The 19,345-nt window shown below is 36.3% G+C and overlaps 1 protein-coding gene across 4 annotated transcripts in view; it reads left to right on the top strand.

Moving 5' to 3' along the window:
• HYDIN (HYDIN axonemal central pair apparatus protein) overlaps window positions 1–19,345 on the top strand; it is a 415,044-nt gene that overhangs the window by 30,508 nt on the left and 365,191 nt on the right. For all 4 annotated transcript variants that reach the window (XR_004179730.1, XM_021932150.2, XM_021932149.2 and 1 more), the window contains exons 2-3: window positions 12,055–12,211; window positions 13,975–14,100. Coding sequence is in view for 3 of the 4 variants with exons in the window: in XM_021932150.2 (XP_021787842.2) it covers window positions 12,077–12,211; window positions 13,975–14,100 (261 nt within the window). In the remaining variant the exon portion in view is untranslated. The remainder of the gene's footprint in view (window positions 1–12,054; window positions 12,212–13,974; window positions 14,101–19,345) is intronic.

The raw sequence follows: 19,345 nt of genomic DNA, 5'->3' as shown, positions 1-19,345 counted from the left end.
TCTCTTGGCTTGCTTACCCTGGAGGTAGCCAGTCATCATGCTTTGAGGACACTCAAGCAACCATGTTAAGAGACTTGTGAGAGGAGGAACTGAGTCCTCCCACTAACAGCCAGAACCAATTTGCTGGTCATGAGCCATCTTGGAAGTGTATTGTCCAACCTTAGTCAATCCTTCAGATGACTGTAGACCTGGCTGTATCTGACTACAATCTCATGAGAGACTCCAAGCCAGAATCACATAGCCAAACTTCTTTTGAATTATTGAATAATGGAAACTATGATAAATAAGTAGTGTTTATTACTGTTTTTAACCACTAAGTTTTGGGGCAATTTGTTAGATGGCAATAGGTAATTGTTAGAGTAGGCTCACTCTTTTTATTGTTATCTCCATTATTTAGGTGAGGAAACTGAGGCTTAAAAAGATTTAAGCCTAGGTCTGATGACCCCAAGCCTTTGGTCTTAATGCAAATAAAATAGTTTCTGACAGTTTTGGTTTATTACTGCTAACAGCTCTTTCTGAGAGGAAAATAAAAATTATTTTATTTTATTTTTGAGATGGAGTCTCACTCTGTTGCCAGGCTGGAGTGCAGTGGCACGATCTCGGCTCACTGCAAACTCCGCCTCCCTGGTTCAAGCGATTCTCCTGCCTCAGCCTCGCAAGTAGCTGGGATTACAGGCACGCGCCACCATGCCCAGCTAATTTTTGTATTTTTAGTAGAGATGGGGTTTCACCATGTTGGCCACGATGGTCTCAATCTCCTGACCTCATGATCCGTCTGCCTCGGCCTCCCAAAGTGTTGGGATTACAGGCGTGAGCCTCCGCACCTGACCCCAAAATTATTATTATTATTATTATTTTAAATTATACTTTAAGTACATGTGCACAACGTACAGGTTTGTTATTTTTTTAAACTGGGGAAAACATTTTTATCAAGCAATGTTTGTATTTATTTAAATGTGTTAAAGGATCTGGGCTACTGTAATGCATGTGTAAATAGAAAAGGCAGTGTTTGACGTTTAAGTTCTTTAAGATTTGTTTGCATTTTACATGCTGTGTACTGGGTAGAAAGAATTTTAACTTGTTCAAAGATTTAACTGGGAGCAAAAATTTTTTTTGCTTGGCTTTCCTGCAAAGAAGGGAGGGGCTTGGGAATAGAAGATGGCAGGAAAATAAAGTATAGGAAATGAGTGTTTTGAGACATTTAGGATAAAGAAAAAGCAAAGAGAGATGATAGAGATGGGGGTGAGGGTATGATTATGGTGATCATGATAGTTATTAATGTGACATGTACACATCCCTGCAGCATCTGGAGGCATTCACTAATTTAATAATACACATTATGAAATTCTGCTTTACCAGGCTGCAATCTACTCTAAATTCAAACTCTTTTAGACTCAGCTCCCTTGTGTGTTCCTAGAAGTGAACAGAACTCAATTCCCTACAGAAAAGGAATTTTGTGCTTAAGGATGTCTACTCCAAAACATTTCTTCTTTTTTAAATTTTTTAGAATTCAATGGTGCAAATCTATAAAGACAGAGCTTTAATGGCAAACCCTATTCTATCTGGTTCTCCTTCTCGAGAGTTAGCTGAGAATATGTTTTTCTAACTTTTCTGTTTAATATTCCCTGAAAGAAGACATTACATCACAGATACTGAACTCTTACTTAACCTGGACTCTGTTAAGTAGAAACATTGGAAGGAGCCAAAGATTGACATTTTAAATTAAGAAAAACAAACCAAATGAGCAAAATAGTTCCTCTGAGAAATGTTTTGGCCTAGTGAAAATTCTCTTTTAATAAATGCAATTTAATATTCATTCAACAATTATTTACTGAGCTTCTTGTATGTGCCAATTACACATGATCCCTACAGGCAAGAAGCTTACATTCTGGAGGTAGAAACAGGATTGTAAGCAAATAATTACAATGCAGTGTATTCGATGCATTTAATTAGAAGGGCATATGCAAAGGACAGACTTATAGCACTCCTTGAGCGCACTAGAGAAAGCCTTCCTTCTGCAGATTCTTGAGATGGGTTTTGTAGGATGAACAGAAGTTTGCTAGACAGATGGAGATCAGGATGTGAGAGGAAAGGATGAGGCTGTTAGAGGTGTGAAATAGGCTGGCACATTTGGGGATTTGGGAAAAGTCATTTTGATGGATGGATTAATTAATTAACCATATTTATTAGATTAGTATGTGTATGAGGCCCTGTACAGGGTGCTGGGAATACTGTGATGAAAAAGACAAAGTTCCTGTCCTCAAAAAGCTTAAGAGTCCAGGGGGGAGAGAGATGGATCAATAACCATGATAGGAGTGAGCACGAGGACCTGCAAGATCATAAGGAGGGGGCAGCCTTGGGAGTCATTCGCAACTTTCTGAAAGAGGTGACAGCTGAATCTGGAAAGACAAATGGGAATTAGCTGCCATGGGGTGGGAGAGCAAGAAAGGCATTCCTGGTGTTATGTGTGAGTCTGTGGTGTGTGAGCACAGGACACATTCTGAACTGCTGGCTAGGCATCAAGTGCACGACGAGCAAGTTCCAGGGATGAACGGCATGCTAAGCAGTGTGGAGAGTGTTCTGGACTAAAGGATTTTAGGCAGGGAAATGGCATGACCAAATTTTCCCTTTGGGAAGGTCACTGTGGCTGCAGCGTGGATAATGACTAGGGTATGAGAGGGGCATGATCTGGAGTTGGGTAGGTCAGTTAAGCTGTTGCAGTCACCCAGGCAAGATGTGATAGTGACATTAACAAAGGAGGGGCAGCAGGGATGGAAAGGAGTAGTGAATTTGTGAGATACTAAGGAGGTAGATTCACAAGCAAGGTAAGAGCAGAATTATGTCATGATCAAAAACGCAGACTCTGGGACCACAATGACTGGTTCTATTCTGGGCTCTATGCTTTGCTACTGTGTGAACTGGGGCAGGTTACTTACCTCCTCTGTGCCTCAGTTTCCTTATCTGTGATATGGGAAGGGTAATAATACCTTTATCTAAGGTTGCTGTGGGGATTAAAGTAACTAAAATATATAATGCTTGGAACATTGTCAGGCACATAGGAAGTGGTCCACAAATATGTTATTTTATGGTTGGTTTGAGGAAAGAGAAATCATAGGTGATGCCTGTACTTGGGATATGGACAATTGTGTGAATGATACTTCATTCACAGAGGGAATATAGGAGAAAGCAGAGCTGGGGGAACATGCTGAGCTTGCGGTGCCTGTGGACACACTAAGTAGAAGCATCTTGTAGGCAGTTGGGTCAATGGAGCTGGAACTCAGAAGAAATTCAAGTGGGATAAACCCTCTAGAATGGCAGGAAGAGAAATAGCTGCTGGGAAGAAGGCTGGTAAAGGAAACAGATGAGGTGGTCTGAGGGGCCCAGCAGAGGCTGCAGACGCTGAATTTGCAAGGTTGTAAGTCTAGGCTGCTGTGTGGTTTTCTCTGGCAGTCATAACAGCCTGGGTGTAGTAGAGAACTGGAACAGCTGGATTGACCAGTGTAAGGGTTTTGCTGGCTATGACAGCAAGACTTGGAATCACGATGTTGACAATATTGCTTGGACATGGTGACAAAACTGACTATGAGATCTAGGCTGAAGAGGAAAGAGAGTAGACATGAGATGGTTGAGTGAGCCAAAGAGGGGCCAGGAGATGAAAGGGCATGAGGAGGCTGAAGCCATGTATAGTGGAAGAGAGAGAGAGAGGGAGAGCGCTGGAAAGTGGCAGCTCAGTATCATGTATATAGAGAGGGGTGCCCTCTCCACCTCTCATCACAGTGTTTATTATTTTTAAATGTAAAAAGTAGCATATGTTTTCTGTAAAAACTTCAAACACTTTAGAAATATCAAATCCACTTAGGAAGTAAAAGTCCCTTATGATTCTTATAGTTTGTTATGATTGTATTGCTTTAAATGTATTTTTAATAGTTTGGGATATCTTCTTCAGTATTTTTCCACCCATTAGTCCTTAGTATTGTTTCAGAAATGAAATCATACCATATATACTGTTCTGAAACTTGCTTTTCTTCTCCTAATATGTCTTGGATGCAATAATTTCTTGTTACCCATAAATCTTTGAGAGTGGGCTATTTGAACTAAAGATTAGATAGAGAGCAGCATCTGGCAATGATGAGGTCTAGAGGGTATCTGTGGGAACGCAGATTGAAGTGTAATGGAGGTGAAAGTGTCTTGATTGGGTTTTTAGCTACATAGTTGCTGCAGTCACCCGGGACTGTAGCAAGAGTTGAGAGGCAAAGAGCAGTGTGATCCAGCTGGCAGAATCATCAGTGAGTGAGTGTGAAGGTGTCAGTAGATGGAAGAGGTGAAGGCAGGGAAGCAGGTGTAAAGCTGAGTGGCAGGAGCCACCATGGAGCAGCATGGTTGAACAGTATGTCTCCTCCTGCCAGATAGGAAATGAACCTTCTGTGTCATTTAAGAAGGATGGACTTTATTCTATAGGAAGTGGGGTGAAGGGGGAGTAGAATAGGACATTTACATATTTTAAAGATTTTGAGGGGTAAGAATGTGAAGACTAGAGGTCTGCAGCCCAGTTGGGATACTATTGTACTAGTCTTGGAAAATATATAAGGGCTTGGAGATGTTCACGAATCCAATTGGATAGCACTTCATGACTGATGGGGAGGGGGTGAGGGAGCAGGAGGGTTGAGGAAGATTCTTGTACTACTGACTTGAGAGATGACAAATTGAGATTATGAGAAATAGAGGAAGAGGCAGAACAAGGAGTGTGTATGTGCTTACATAGGGGAGAAGGGGTGCAGAGGAATAGAATGGCTATTTAATGAAAATATAATTCTAGGAGTTTGTGAAATTAACTTTAAAAAATAAAAATGTATTCTAGATGGAAACTGAAGGTTTTGAGATATGTCTCACTGGTGCAGTAAATGTCCTATGAAAAGTAGGTGCTTTGCCAACAGGTGACTAGAGTCAACAATAATCATTTCATTGTATTTTTAAAAATAACAAAAAGAGTATAATTGGATTGTTTGTAACACAAAGGATAAATGCTTGAGGTGGTGGATACCCCATTTACCCTGATATGATTATTGCATATTGCATGCCTATATCAGGATATCTCAAGTACCCCAGAAATACAGACACCTACTATGTACCCACAAAAATTAAAAATAAAAATTTTTGAAAGTAAGTACTTTGTTATCCAGACCTTTTTAGCTAAAAAATTCTTCTGTTCATGGACACTTTTACTATATCTTGACCTGAGCAAGGTCTTTAAAAGCAGGGTGTTCAGCTGACCCATGGATTAATGCATGACCCAAGGCATTCCAGAGACACGAAGGCATGTGACCCACTTGCATCGATTCAGTTCTTTGTTAGATATTGGAGCAGTGGACTAGGTGACTCATTTGCAAATATTTTTTTACCCCTACTCCTGACTGTTGACTCTGTCTAGCCTACTGGTAGATTATTCAGTAGATATTCACATACATCCATTATAGACAAGTCACTATGCATTACGGTCTCTACCTCAAGGAGCTTATAAAGTCTATTAAGATTAGAATAAGCACATATATAACTGCCAAGTAGGTACTATAAAGGGTAACAAAAAGTAAGCAACTAGAAGGTCAAAGAGGCTGAACAATCGCTCTCAGCTGATAGAATCAGAAATTGCTTTAATAAGGAAATTACATTTGAATCAGAGAGGAATCTGTACAGATGTGGAAGGGCATTGTAGTCGGAAGGAGCAAGCATGAACACAGTTTTAGGGAAAATACCTTGATCCTTGATACAGGGCTGCAAAAGCATGATCTAACTACTACAGGCTGAAATTGCAACATATGGTTAGTGATCAGGTACAAAAGGAAAGTGGCCACATGCTTTAAAGTACTTAAGAAATAAGTGAGTTTTGATTAAAAAAATACCTTGGTCATCAGATTTTAACAAGATACCTCTATTTTGGTTTGATAAAAGGAGGACATTCTGTTCAATTAGAATGGCCAGTTTAAATTTACAACAAAGCTTGTGAATACAACTTTTCATATTTGGGATAAATTCTTGCCATGATATCTATGCATCAAAGGATATGCACAGTTTTAAAAAATTGCCCAAAGGAGGTTACTGATTTACATTCTACCTATAGCATATGAGAGTGTCCACCTTAAACATCCTCGTCAATGAAGTTTTGCCAGTCTTTCTTTTTTCTTGAAAAATTAAAAATATTGAAATAGTTATAGATACACAAAAAGTTGCAAGGAAAGTACAGAGAGGTCTTTCATACCCTTGACTTCCCATTTCCTCCAATGATTATGTCTTGTGTAACTAGTACAATACCAAAAGCAGAAAATTGTCATTGGTTCAATGTGTGTGTGTAGGTCTATGTGAATTTATCACAGGTGTAGATTTGTTTAGCCAATACCACAATCAAATACAGAAAATTTCTTTATCGGATTCAGTAATATAGAAATGAGCTCATAGCTTATAGGAAGTAAAAAATTTCCTACTAGCCAATTTTCTTTTTTTTACCCCAACGCCTCAAGACTTTGTCATTTTATTTCTTCTTTATTTGTCTGTTCCATCACCATAAACATCTCCTTGGTGGTATCCCTTTATAATCACCTCCTCACCATCCCTAACCCCCAGCAACCACTAATTTTAATTTGCTCTTCATCTCTATAATTGTATCATTTTGGGACTGTTATATAAATGAAATCACATGTTATATAAATGACCTTTTGAGATTGGCTTTGTCTCTGTTTTTGCTCGAGATGCATCCAAGTTGTTGTGTGTATCAATGGTTCATTGCTTTTTATTGTCGAGTAATATATAGTTTTCTATATATTACTTTGTGGAGTAAAGTAATAGTTTTCTGTCTTGCTGGGCGGTTCTTTTTCTCTTCTTCTTCTTTTTTTTTTTTTTTCTAGAGAGAGCATGAATTTTTGGGAACTTCTTTTGTCATGTTTGTTGGCCTTTCCAAACTGTTGGCTCATCCAATACAAAGTCTGGGGTAAATGAAGCAAAAGAAAACTGAGGGAACTCATCAGTCTGTTATTCCTTGGATCTGAGGTCCCTAGCTAGTCTGCATTCTTTTTGGAAACTTTCAGTCTTCTTTTGCTTATTATATGTGTAAAATGCCTATAATTTTTAGCTATTTTTAATGGAAGGAATAAGTAAAAATATGTCTGCTCTATTTTATCAGTAGTGGAAGTCCTTTGCCAGTTTTAAAAATGGATCTAGTATATTAATATTTTTCATTGTGAAAATTTTAAAACATGCAAAAATTAGAGATAATAGTAAAATCTGGCTTCAACAATTCCCAACATTCCTCTATTCTTATTTAATCTGTCCTATACATGCATACAGACACACACATTTATTTGTTATCACAAATATTTAATGAGTAAAAAACATAAATGATCTAAATATTGAATATTAGGAAAACACGTACATTGATTATGGTTGACTGATATGATAGAATATTATGTAGGTATTAAAACTGATGTGTTTTCATGTAGATTTTTTTCATTTTTCTATTTTTTTTTAAGTTCTGGGGTACATGTCCAGGATACGCCGGTTTGTTACCGAGGTGAACGCAAACACACACATTTTTTCCTGTAGTATTTTAAAGTATATCAGACAAGATTTATTTTTACCTGTAAATAATTCACTAAATATCAGATAATAACTTTTACAAAAAATCAGAACCACAGTACTATTATCCTTCCCAACAAAACAAACTGATTTTTAAAGCCATTTTATGTTTATTAACATACTTAGCAAATAATAACAACAATAACAATAGCACCACTAAGTTTTTGGAATGGCTATAGTTTGATAGGCGTATTAGTTAATGAATTGAAAACAAAAATGTTTAATCTGATGAATAGTAATTATTTTATATCATCCATTATTCAGTTTTTAAAATCATAATCCAAACAAGGTCTATTCTTGTATTTTAATTCATAACCTCTCTCTCTCCTTCCCTTCTTTTCTCCTTCTCACCCCTCTCTCCTCCTCTTCCTCTCTCTTTCATGCTATGTTTATTATGAATAAACTGAGTCATTTTCCTATAACATTTTTCACATCCTGGATTTAGATTAATTGTATTCTTACAGAGCATACATGTTCTTCCTTTCCCTCTATCTCTTGCAGTTGGGCTGGTAGGTCAGAGGCTTAGTTAGATTTAGGTTTCGATTTGTGTCCATAGTACTACATAGGTGGTGCTGTGTACTACGTCACGTCAGGAGGCACGTAATGCCTGTGTTTCACTCTTTTAGTGTTAGGATTAATTTAGAGGACTCAGGTGTTGTCAGCCTGATTGAACCATTATCAGGTTCTTCAGCAACATCTTACCTAATTATTTTAGCACTGATAATCCTTCATTTCATTAGGGGCTGCAAAATGGTGATTATTTTTCTGTCATTTTTCTGCATTTATTAGTTGGAATTCTTTTATAAAGAGTAATTTTCTTTCATCAACTATTTGGTTAACCTACAATGTAATTTATACAGAAATAGTGCAGAATAAATGGTTGATTCTTTCCTTTTAGTATTTCCAAAGTAATTAGTTTGTTGCTTTAGGAACTTCCAAAGTTGACCAATTATTTTTTTAAAGTATCATTTAAATTCAGATTTAAAAAAACGAATCCATTGCCGACTTTTTTTTTTTTTTTTTGATGCTCAAATTGTCTCATCTTTGGTTAATGGGAATGCTTTCAAGTTGCTCTGGATCCCTGGCAACCCTGGTAGCTCTTGATAACGTTCTTGTTTTATGGTATGAGGCGATGTGCTGCCAAGTTCACTGTATACGTTTTGTACCCTTGTCCTCAAATTACCCATTTCTCCAAGGAGTTGTGATTCCTTTTAGTGGGAAATGGTGCTTGGAGACCACAATCTAGGTCTCAGCACTGTCATTGCCACTGGACTTTCGTTGCTTATGGGCTTTTTCAGTGGGCAGGTTATTTAAAAAGAGAAAATCATCACAAGCTTGTATTTATTTTCAATTCAAATGTTAAGATTATAGGGTTTCTTAATATAAAAACTTTTCTTGGTTTATACTTTTAAAGATACTGAAATGCTTGGTTCCTAACTATATTGATGTAGCTACTTACTTGTTTTAAAAATATTATTACTAATTTTATGACCAACAGCAAGACTACTGGATAAATAAGATTTCTCTGCTTTTCTCTGTATTTTGACAGCATATCTCATTAAGAATACAGTCAAAATATGTATATATTTTTGAGGCGGAGTCTTACTGTGTCACCCAGGCTTCAGTGCAGTGGCACGATCTTGGCTCACTGCAACCTCCACTTCTCAGGTTCAAGTGATTCTCCTGCCTCAGCCTCATGAGTAGCTGGGACTACAGGCGCCTGCCACCACCATGCCTGGCTAATTTTTTGTATTTTTAGTAGAGACCGGGTTTCACTGTGTTAGCCAGGATGGTCTTGATCTCCTGACCTCATGATCCGCCTGCCTCGGCCTCCCAAAGTGCTGAGATTACAGGCGTGAGCCACCGCACCCGACCAAAAATATTGTATTTTAAGGTTGGTTGGAATAATTGTTTTCTCTCTGTGGTTATGGCACCAGCTGGATATACAGCAAGGTTCATTTGTTTCAGGTTTTTTTTTTTTTTTTTTAAGAATTGATTTTCCTTTCACGTTTCTTTTTTCATTTTTGATATGTAAAACACTTACATGGTTGAAAATCAGCACTATATAGTGAAGTGCATTCAGAGAAATCTCTCTCTCATTCCTGTCTCCTCTACCCTGTTTCTTTACTCCTCCTGTAGGTAACCACTCTTACTGGTTTATGTATTGTTTCACATTTTAGCTAGTGTAGCATTTGGATAGATTCCTAGAATAGGGATTGCTGAGTTAGATGTACCTGCATATGTAACTTTGCTAGATATTTTATAACACCATATTTTTAGCTCTTTGTAACTGTAATCGTATAATCAAAAATGATAATGTAGTTTCTTCCTTTCATGGATTTTTACTTTATGTTGTCCTTTAATAGAAGGCTTTAAAATTTCCAGGAGAATGGACCTTCCCGTTTCTTTGTTTTGTTTTTAAGTTTCTAGTTTTGTTGTATTATGATCAGACTGTTGTTTGTAATATTTCTGCATTCAGAACCACTGGTATTTTCTTTGGTATTATATTTTTAATATATAACCAAATTTTTGTGACCATTCCATTTGCTGATGAGGAGGCATATTTTCTGTTATTAGGATGTAGTGTTTGATACCTATTCAACGTGTTATGTCATTAAAATATTTTATGGTCTTACTTATGTTTTTGTCCACCTAACAGGTCTTACTGAGAGTAGTTTATTAAAATCTCCTAATATTTGTGCATTTGTTTTTCCTTGCATCTCCCATAATTTCTGCTTTATATGGATGGTTTCTGTGCTATTTTGGTGCATAGATAATAATTGTTGCATCATCATTTTGAATTATGGTGTTTCGTACTCTAAAATATTCTTCTTTGTCTTGTTAATGATTTTTAAAAAATCTATCTTAAAATCAAGATCACAATCTATGCTTTTTTATTGCTACTGTTGTTGTCACCACCCAGCTCTGACAGAATGGGCTCCCCAACCAAAATTTGTCTTGAATGTCAAAATTGGTGATGCCACTCATGCACCTAGAAGATATGAAAAGGTTATGGTTCACATAAGGAGGCTTTCTGTGAGAGCAGGGCAGGCTCCTAAACAGGTTCAAAAATAGCTTGATTCCAGTAGTGCCAGCTGCTTGGGAGGCCTAGGTTGGAGGATTGCTTGAGCTTAGGTGTTCAAGACCAGCCTGGTCAACATAGCAAAAACCTGGGTGTGGGGAAAAAATAGAAATCCTCTTGTTGGGAAGAAATATTTTAAAAAAATAAATAACTTGAGAATAGGGAAAAGATACTGGTTTGGCTTTTATTGTGGTTAAGGTTGGGGCTATAATAATAGTTCTTCTGCAGTCTAGACCTTGTGTTGTTTGAACTTTCCACTGGTACCAGAGGAGGGAACACCTGAGTTTTCTTGTCCAAAGGTAGGGCAATATTAGTTTCATTCCATTACTTAATTTTCTTCTTAATGAGCTCCAATTATAGCATGTTGGATCTTCTTTGACTGTCTTCTGTTTCACCAATTGCCATCTTAGAGGCTTTCTGCCATAATTACCTCTTTTTCCTTTTTTAAAATTTCATATTAATTTCCTTTGGTGTTTTACTGGTTTATTTCAGTGTGCCTTATTATATTTTCCTTCAAATCTACTTTCCTTTATACAGCTCTTCCTCCTATGTCTTGGTCTGGTACTTCCTTACTGTCTTGTGAGGTTTTTTTTTTTTTTTTTTTTTTTTTTTTAATGGTTTTAGGGTTTTTAATTTGATATTTTATCAAGAATTTATAGTTAGTTCTAATTTTTAGCACAATGATTGGATAACTTAGCCTGCTATTAATAAAAATAGAAATCCCTACCTAGTCATAGATGGTTTTCTGAAGTTGCAAGTGTTCTGCCAGAAGTCTGAACAAGAATATGCAAAAGGGAGATGCCATATTTCTTTGATTCAGAGATATTGGGTGGCTATTCACTGGCTTATTTATGACTACAAGCTTTAAAACTTTTCCCAGAAATTTCCTTTCCCCATCTTATGTCATGCTATTTTGAACTCTGTCCAGCTGTGAAGGCCTGTGACCTTGTGTTTATTCTGTTTGAAGCGTTGATTCTCATAAGAGAGAGCTTTCAAATATGTAGATAAATTATCAAACTATTTAGTATGTTTAATTGGGCAGCGTTTGTTTTTCTCATTGGGAAGATAAAAGGGGCAAAATGTAGAAATAACTTGTATTTCCATGTCTTCCTGAGCTTAGTCTAGAATCCCTTATTTTGTCTAAAATGGATTCTAGATCTTGGGAGGAGGATAAATCAAGTCACATGGAATAGAATCCTTTGTTAAGATATTTGTTCCAAGCATTTGGATTTTGGAAGATCAGTATTTTCTAAACTTTCCTGTATTTGAAAAAGCTTAAAAAAAATTGTGACCTGTATTCAGAAATTAACTGTATTTGTTCTAAGACTTTTTTTTTTTTTCACTCTTAGGTGAGAAAAAAAATTACTAAAAATGACAAGTAGAAGACTTGAGGAGTCCATGGGGGCTGTTCGGATGGGATTGGTCAATATGTTCAAAGGATTTCAAAGCAAGGTTTTGCCACCCCTGAATCCAAAGGTGGTTACAGAAGAAGAAGTAAACCGAATGGTAGTGTATCAGGGAATTAATATGTAAAATACTTAATGCAATCTCCTTAGGAGAATGACAATTGCTATTTGGCATTCTCAGAATGCCAAACAGAATTACTGACTGATTAATATCAATTTAGTTATAATGGTAGCTTTCTGCAGAGTGTAGGTACCTTTTAAAGTCTGAGAAGTTTTGAAATTGCATACATACTTCAAAGTAGAGGCTTGATTTGCTTAATCAGTTGAAGTGAGACTTTACAAATGAACTCTTAAGATTTTCTAAATATTAGGTAGCACCATGACAAACCGTCATTTGTTTAGTTCAAAAACAGTCAAATATCAGAATTTCATAGGATTCAACCTAATTATTTACTGCCTACTGATTGTCAAGAGTAATTTTTGTTTGTATATTTATAGAACACAGAGCATTACAATGACTAAGTGGTATTTAAGAAAAATATGTATTTTTCCTATTCTTTAAAATAAAACGTATTTATAGCTTTAATTATTTATGATTGGTGATAATTTAATTATGAACCACATGCTATAGAAAATATTAGTAAAAATGTATAGTGCCAGGGATAGTATTCACTACATTTTAAAAACTAATCTTAAGTTGCATTCCAATTAGAGAAATAAAATCAATCATTATTCTCTTTTATGGTGGTTGTTGGTACATATTTAAAGAAACTCCTGGCATTTTGCTTGTAAGACCTAATTGTTTTAATTTAAATCACAATATAGCTGATACCTCTTAATATTTTATTATCCTTATCTGGGTTCCAATCAAAAAGAACTTAACCAAGTTGAAAGCTGTATTAGAAATATACCTTCATTTAAATGGATTCAATCACAGCAATAAAATTTGTAGAAAAATAAGCATTCGTAAAATACATTGTATTTAACCCAAGGCAACATAAATCAGCTAAGTTATATACCCTCAAATGTTTTTAAAAAGTCTTGGCATATACTTAAGCATTATGTAGCTGCCAATGATCATAATCTCCCTGCATATAAAGCAGGAACATTCTAGAACTACAATAACTATCATTGGTTCTGGGTAACTAATCCCTTGTTGGGTTCGTTTTATTTAAATGCTGGGTTACTTTTTTTTTCTCACAACATTGGAAAGGGTAAAAGCATTTTGTCTTCTTACTGAGGTGTGTGAATGTGACTGTGGGATCTGCTGATTAGCTCAGAGCTCTTTCAAAGTGAGGTCTAAATGTGCTCTTGTGATGTCTCTAAAGTTCAAACTCATTCCTAAGTGATGTAGTCACACTTCCTAGATCTTTGCAATTTTATAAGATTTCTCTCTAACATCATATCATAGTTAAACACCCAAAAGCTTTGTTTGCATATTGTAATGTTAGTTGAGAAACAGAAGTATTTCAAACTCCTGATTTTTGAAGCCCTTGAGTGACTTTACAAACTGAGAGTTTTATGCACAGATGCCTCTTCTGAGCATAAATGTTAAGCTCTTTGGACATGTTCCTGTGCAATTTCTTGACTTTTTTCTCTCAGGTTCTTTGGTGTGATTCCTTTAGAATCATAAGGAAACAGCAACCACATGTCATTTTCAGTTACTGTGCAAAGACCTCAAAAGTGGATGGGTACTTCTCTTATATAATTTACTTATTTTAAATATTTTATAAGGGAACTTAGTGGCATTCCAGAATTATCCTGAAAGCTGCAAACACAAATTATTAATTACTGGTACTTATGAAAATACTTTTTCAGTACAACCACTTATGAATCTTTGGTTCTTATTGTTTTACATTCTAGCTTACACCCTCAGAGTTCCTGAAGGAAATGTCCCTCACCACCGAGCAGAGACTGGCAAAAACACGTTTGATGTGCCGACCACAGATCATCGAACTCTTAGATATGGGGGGAACAACACATCAGAAGGTAGCTGCTCTCTGTCATACTTGCATATAAAGTGGGCCCTGGCACAACATGAAAATTCCAGAACAATAACTAAGTAAAATTTGTTTCCTGGCTACCTAATCCTTTATTGGATTTGTTTTCAGTCCTCCTTTTCTGCCTCTGAATATCTTCATATCTTTGATTTGGTATGGTGAAGACTGCAATAAATAAGTGCAAACCTCTTTTAAAATAACTTTTGACTAGTCACACTTCTTTCTTAGCTATTTCTGAATACTATTTGACACCATAGTTTATACAGGGTAGGAGTAACTCTAAGAATTTTATTAGTCAAGCCCAATTAAGTTATTATCTTAGTGTAACAAATAATCTCTCCTTTTCTGAGCTGTCCACTAGAAAAGAAGGAGTTGGAATTTTTAATTAAAGTAGGCATTCGTTGTCTGTTCTGGCTCATTTCCAATAACAGACGTATCCTTTTAGTCTCCAAAGAATAGTGATTTTATCATGTTTCTATATTCGAATGTAAACCATACATTCCAGGCTTTAGGAGCATATGATTATAAAAGTTCTGGTTTCCTATTTTTAAATTAATTTATTAAATTAAAAACAAATTAAATTAATTAAATTTTAATTAAATTAACAATTAACTAAACTGTTAATTAATTTAACAATTTTAATGGTGGCTTAAACTGGAATGGTGGTGGAGAACATGGTGAGAAGTGGTATGATTAAAGATACATTTGTGAAGGCAGAAATGTATCTTTACTTTTTTTTTTACTTTAATGTGTCTTTTTTTTTTTTTTTTTTTTGAGACGGAGTCTCGCTCTGCCGCCCAGGCTGGAGTGCAGTGGCCGGATCTCAGCTCACTGCAAGCTCCGCCTCCCGGGTTCACGCCATTCTCCTGCCTCAGCCTCCCGAGTAGCTGGGACTACAGGCGCCCGCCATCTCGCCCGGCTAGTTTTTTGTATTTTTTAGTAGAGACGGGGTTTCACCGTGTTCGCCAGGATGGTCTTGATCTCCTGACCTCGTGATCCACCCGTCTCGGCCTCCCAAAGTGCTGGGATTACAGGCTTGAGCCACCGCGCCCGGCGAATGTGTCTTTACTTTACTTTTTAAAATCTTTTACTTTTAATGCAAAAATTATGGTATGAACCTCCAATAGTTGGGCTGCTGAGGAGATTAACCTCTTCTCAAAGAGTTCTGCAGAATTTTCCTCTGAAAATTCCTGAGAGTTTTTCAATGTTATGTTCCTCATGAAGAATGAGTGAGGCTTGTCTGCTCTTACTGCTACACCATTGCTTCCCTTGTCTAGGATTTGCATAAACTTCACCGTTCTGAGCATTGCTAACTTTTTATTGCTTTGTCTGTTCCCCACAACCACCCTCCAAATTTGAGGGGAGGGAACGTGGTCTTTTCCAAGACATTTCTTCTAATTAAGGGCCATTTCCTCTTTTTTGAAAGCATAACACATATCAGGCTATGCGGAGTTTTTCATGTGTACTACTAGTGTATGTATTTTAATGGGTTTTGACTCTGCTATAAAGGATGAGGCAATCAGATACTTTACATTACACTTCCTCTCCTCTCCTCTTTAATTTAGTTGGTTATTTTTAATTTATATTCTGAAATTTAATCATTTATCTCTTAGATGGGTGACAGTCATCTACTAATTTCTTCAATAAGAGCTTATGAAGACTGTATTTCTTTGTTTTTTGTGTTTTATAATATTTGTGTCTTGCCTTTATACTGAACTGCAGATTTGTTACTTATGAAATTCTTGGGCCACAAATTGTCATAACAGTTTTGCAGGCATTTTTCCCATGACTTTCTGACTTTAAATAATGGTATGTAGAAGTCAGAAGCCAGCTTGATTTCTCCCCCTATAAGTTAATCTTTGAGCTCATGTGCCCAAAGATTGATTGTTATTATTTAAAGTTCAGTATTAGGATACCACTACATTTTTCCTGAGGTACTGTGGGCCTTTATTTTATTTTTAGAAAGTTTTTCTTGCATTATCAAGTATTTTTTCATATCATTTTTCAATTATGAATATGTTGGACCTTCTTTGTCTGCCCTTCTTCTAAAGCTTGCATTTCCTCTCTTATTCATTTTTAACTTTCTGTTCATTTCCATTGCATTGTCATTACATTCATTAGGCTATCCTCTGTGTCCCTTACTTTGAGTTATGTATATATTTCTTTTATGCTTCATTTTTGACCAGACCAGACCTGGTTCAACAGACCTCTTTCATCATCCCACTTCTCACCACTTCCTCCACCACCATTCCAGTTTAAGCCACCATTATGTAGAATACTGACATAGCCTTCCTGTTTCCATCTCATTCTCCCTCTGCCCCCGTTATCACAAAGCAGTAAAAGTAACTTTCAAAATGTAAATCAGAACATATTGCTTCCATGCTGTCTCATAGAATTTGATACAGTGAGCATCTCTTTTTTGTACCCTTTTATTCACTTATATCTGACCTGGCATACTCATTTGATTTTCTTCCTATTTTTCACTGGTTGATTTTTGCTTATTTTATTTGTTGGATTATTCACTCATTTCTGATCACTAAATATTAGAGCTCCCAGTACTTGGTACTTGAACTTCTTTCTCTTCTAGACTCACACCTTAGGTGACCTCTTCTAGGAAAAAAGGCTTTAAATTCTGCTTTTTGATGATTACTTTTATATCTGTATCTCCTGCCACTGTCTATCCCCTGAAATCTAGATCATATGGTCAGCTTAATGTATGGTTGGCAGCTCAAACTTAATATATTTAAGATCTAATTGTAACTATACATTCCATCTCTAAAAGCCTTATCTTTCCTCTTTGTCTCTTTCCTCCTGCTTTTCATACCCCCACTTATCTGTTTTCCTAGACCAAACACTTTGGAGTTGTATTCCTGATGCCTCTCTTCTTTTTACATCTTATGATCCAGTGATAAGTGCTATAAATTCTGCCTTCACAAATATATCTTTAATCATACCACTTCTCACCATGTTCTCCACCACCATTCCAGTTTAAGCCACCATTATCTAGAATATCAAAATTGCCTCCCTGTTTCCATCTCGTTCTCCCCCGCCCCCATTATCACAAAGCAGTAAGAGTGATTTTTTAAAATGTAAATCAGAACATGTTACTTCCATGTTTAAAACCATCCAGTGACGTCCCATTACTCACATAATAAAATCTAAACTCAGTGCCATAACCTCTAAGGTCCTGTACCATCTAGTCCTGCCTCCCTCACGGACCTCTTTGCTTTCTTTTTTGTTGTTGTTGTTGTCGTCGTTGTTTTGTTTTGAGACGGAGTCTCACTCTGTCGCCCAGGCTAGAGTGCAGTGGCGCGATCTCGGCTCACTGCAAGCTCCGCCTCTTGGGTTCACGCCATTCTCCTGCCTCAGCCTCCCGAGTAGCTGGGATTACAGGCGCCCACCACCACACTCGGCTAATTCTGTTTTTGTATTTTTAGTAGAGACGGGGTTTCACCGTGTTAGCCAGGATGGTCTCGATCTCCTGACCTCGTGATCTGCCTGCCTCGGCCTCCCAAAGTGCTGGGATTACAGACGTGAGCCTCTTTGCCTTCTACTCTTCTCCCTCTCATTCTCACTGCCTTTCCCCTATGCTGCTCTTCAGACACTCAAAGACAATTTCCACCTGAAGGACTTTGCACTTGCTTTCCCTTCTAACTGGAGTGCTATTCTAAAATCTTAGCGTGACTTGCTTCAGACCTCTACTTAGAAGTCATCTCAGAGAGGCCTTCTCTTGACTGCCTATCTAAAAGAGCAGCTACCTGCCAGTCCCCTACCTCCTTGTCCTGCTTTAGCTTTTTTACACAGCCTTTTCACTACCTGACTTTATGTTCTGTATTTCTATATTTTTTGTATGATCACTTGAGCTTCAAGAATGTCAACTTCATGAGGTTAGGGCTTTTCTTGCTTTATTCACTATGTTCAGCATACAAAAAAGAACGTGGCACATGTTGGAAACTCAATATTTATTGAATGAAGACATGAATTTTTAATCTCTCCTAACTGCTCACTTCTTTACATTCTTAAATATTTGCTTTGTGCTCTTTGATTTTTTTTTTTCCATTATGCTCTTTGAGCTTATGGTGAAATGGTGTAGTTAAGACTGATTGCTTCATGGCAGAAATTTAATTAGCCAGAAATTAAAGAGTATATACTGTATTATTCCATTTATATAATCAAGAAAACTAACCTATGATGTGAGAAGTAGATTACCTGTGTTACCTTTGTCATAAATCAAGTGACCATATATTTAATAATTGGTTTGGAGGCTTTCTAATCTGGTACATTTATTTTTATGATAAATCTTGTGCTAACATCTCATTATTATTACTGTGGTAAGTAACAGTATATGATATATAATAATATAATTATCATGTTGTGCTACACGATATAGCAAATCCTCCTATCTTGCTCTTCAAATGTATCTTGTCTATTCTTGTTCCTTTGCATTTCCATGTAAATTCAATCAGCTTTTTTGTTTCAAAAAAAATCTGTTGGGATTTTAAAAAATATATTGCATTGAATTTTTAGATAAATTTGGGGAGTATTTGACATCCTGAAAATATTGAGTCTTTTAATTCATGAAAATAGTATATTCCTGCATTCAATTAGGTCTTCCTTAATTTCTCTCAATAATGTTTTTAGTTTCTGGACAAAGGTCTTACACATCTTTCATTAGATTTATTTCTGTGTGTTTTACATTTTAGGATAGTATTTTAAGTAACATTGTTTATAAATTTCATTTCCTAAATGTTCATTGCTAGTACCTAAAAATAGAATTTGTTTTTGTATGTTGACCTTGTACTCAGTGACCTTGATAAATCACTTATTAATTCTAATAAGAGAATTATTAGAATGATTTATTTGTAGGTTATTTTGAATTTTCGAAATAAACAATTACTTTGCCTGGGGAAAATGACAGTTTTCTTTCTTCTTGTTTGAGTTCTAGTACTAAAACAACCTTGAATTTCTGAGATGAACCCAGCTTGGTCATGATGTGTTATCATTTTTATATAGTGCTGGTACCAGTTTTAGTTTCAGTTTGCAAATTTTTTTTTCCTCTCTCTCTTTCTTTGTTTCTTCTATCTGTCTATCTATGGTTTATGAATGAGACTGGCCTACAGTTTTCTTTTCCCTTAGTGTCTTTCTCAGGTATATAAAGGAGGTTATGTTAACATTATAGATGAGTTGGAAGACATTTCATTTTTTGTTTTTCTTTTCTTTGGGACAGTTTCTAT

Source organism: Papio anubis, chromosome 18 (genome assembly GCF_008728515.1).
Source record: "Papio anubis isolate 15944 chromosome 18, Panubis1.0, whole genome shotgun sequence".
NCBI classification, from domain to species: Eukaryota; Metazoa; Chordata; class Mammalia; order Primates; family Cercopithecidae; genus Papio; species Papio anubis.
The sequence above is the reverse complement of the archived record's forward strand: the minus strand, read 5'-3'. Positions and strand labels throughout refer to the sequence as shown.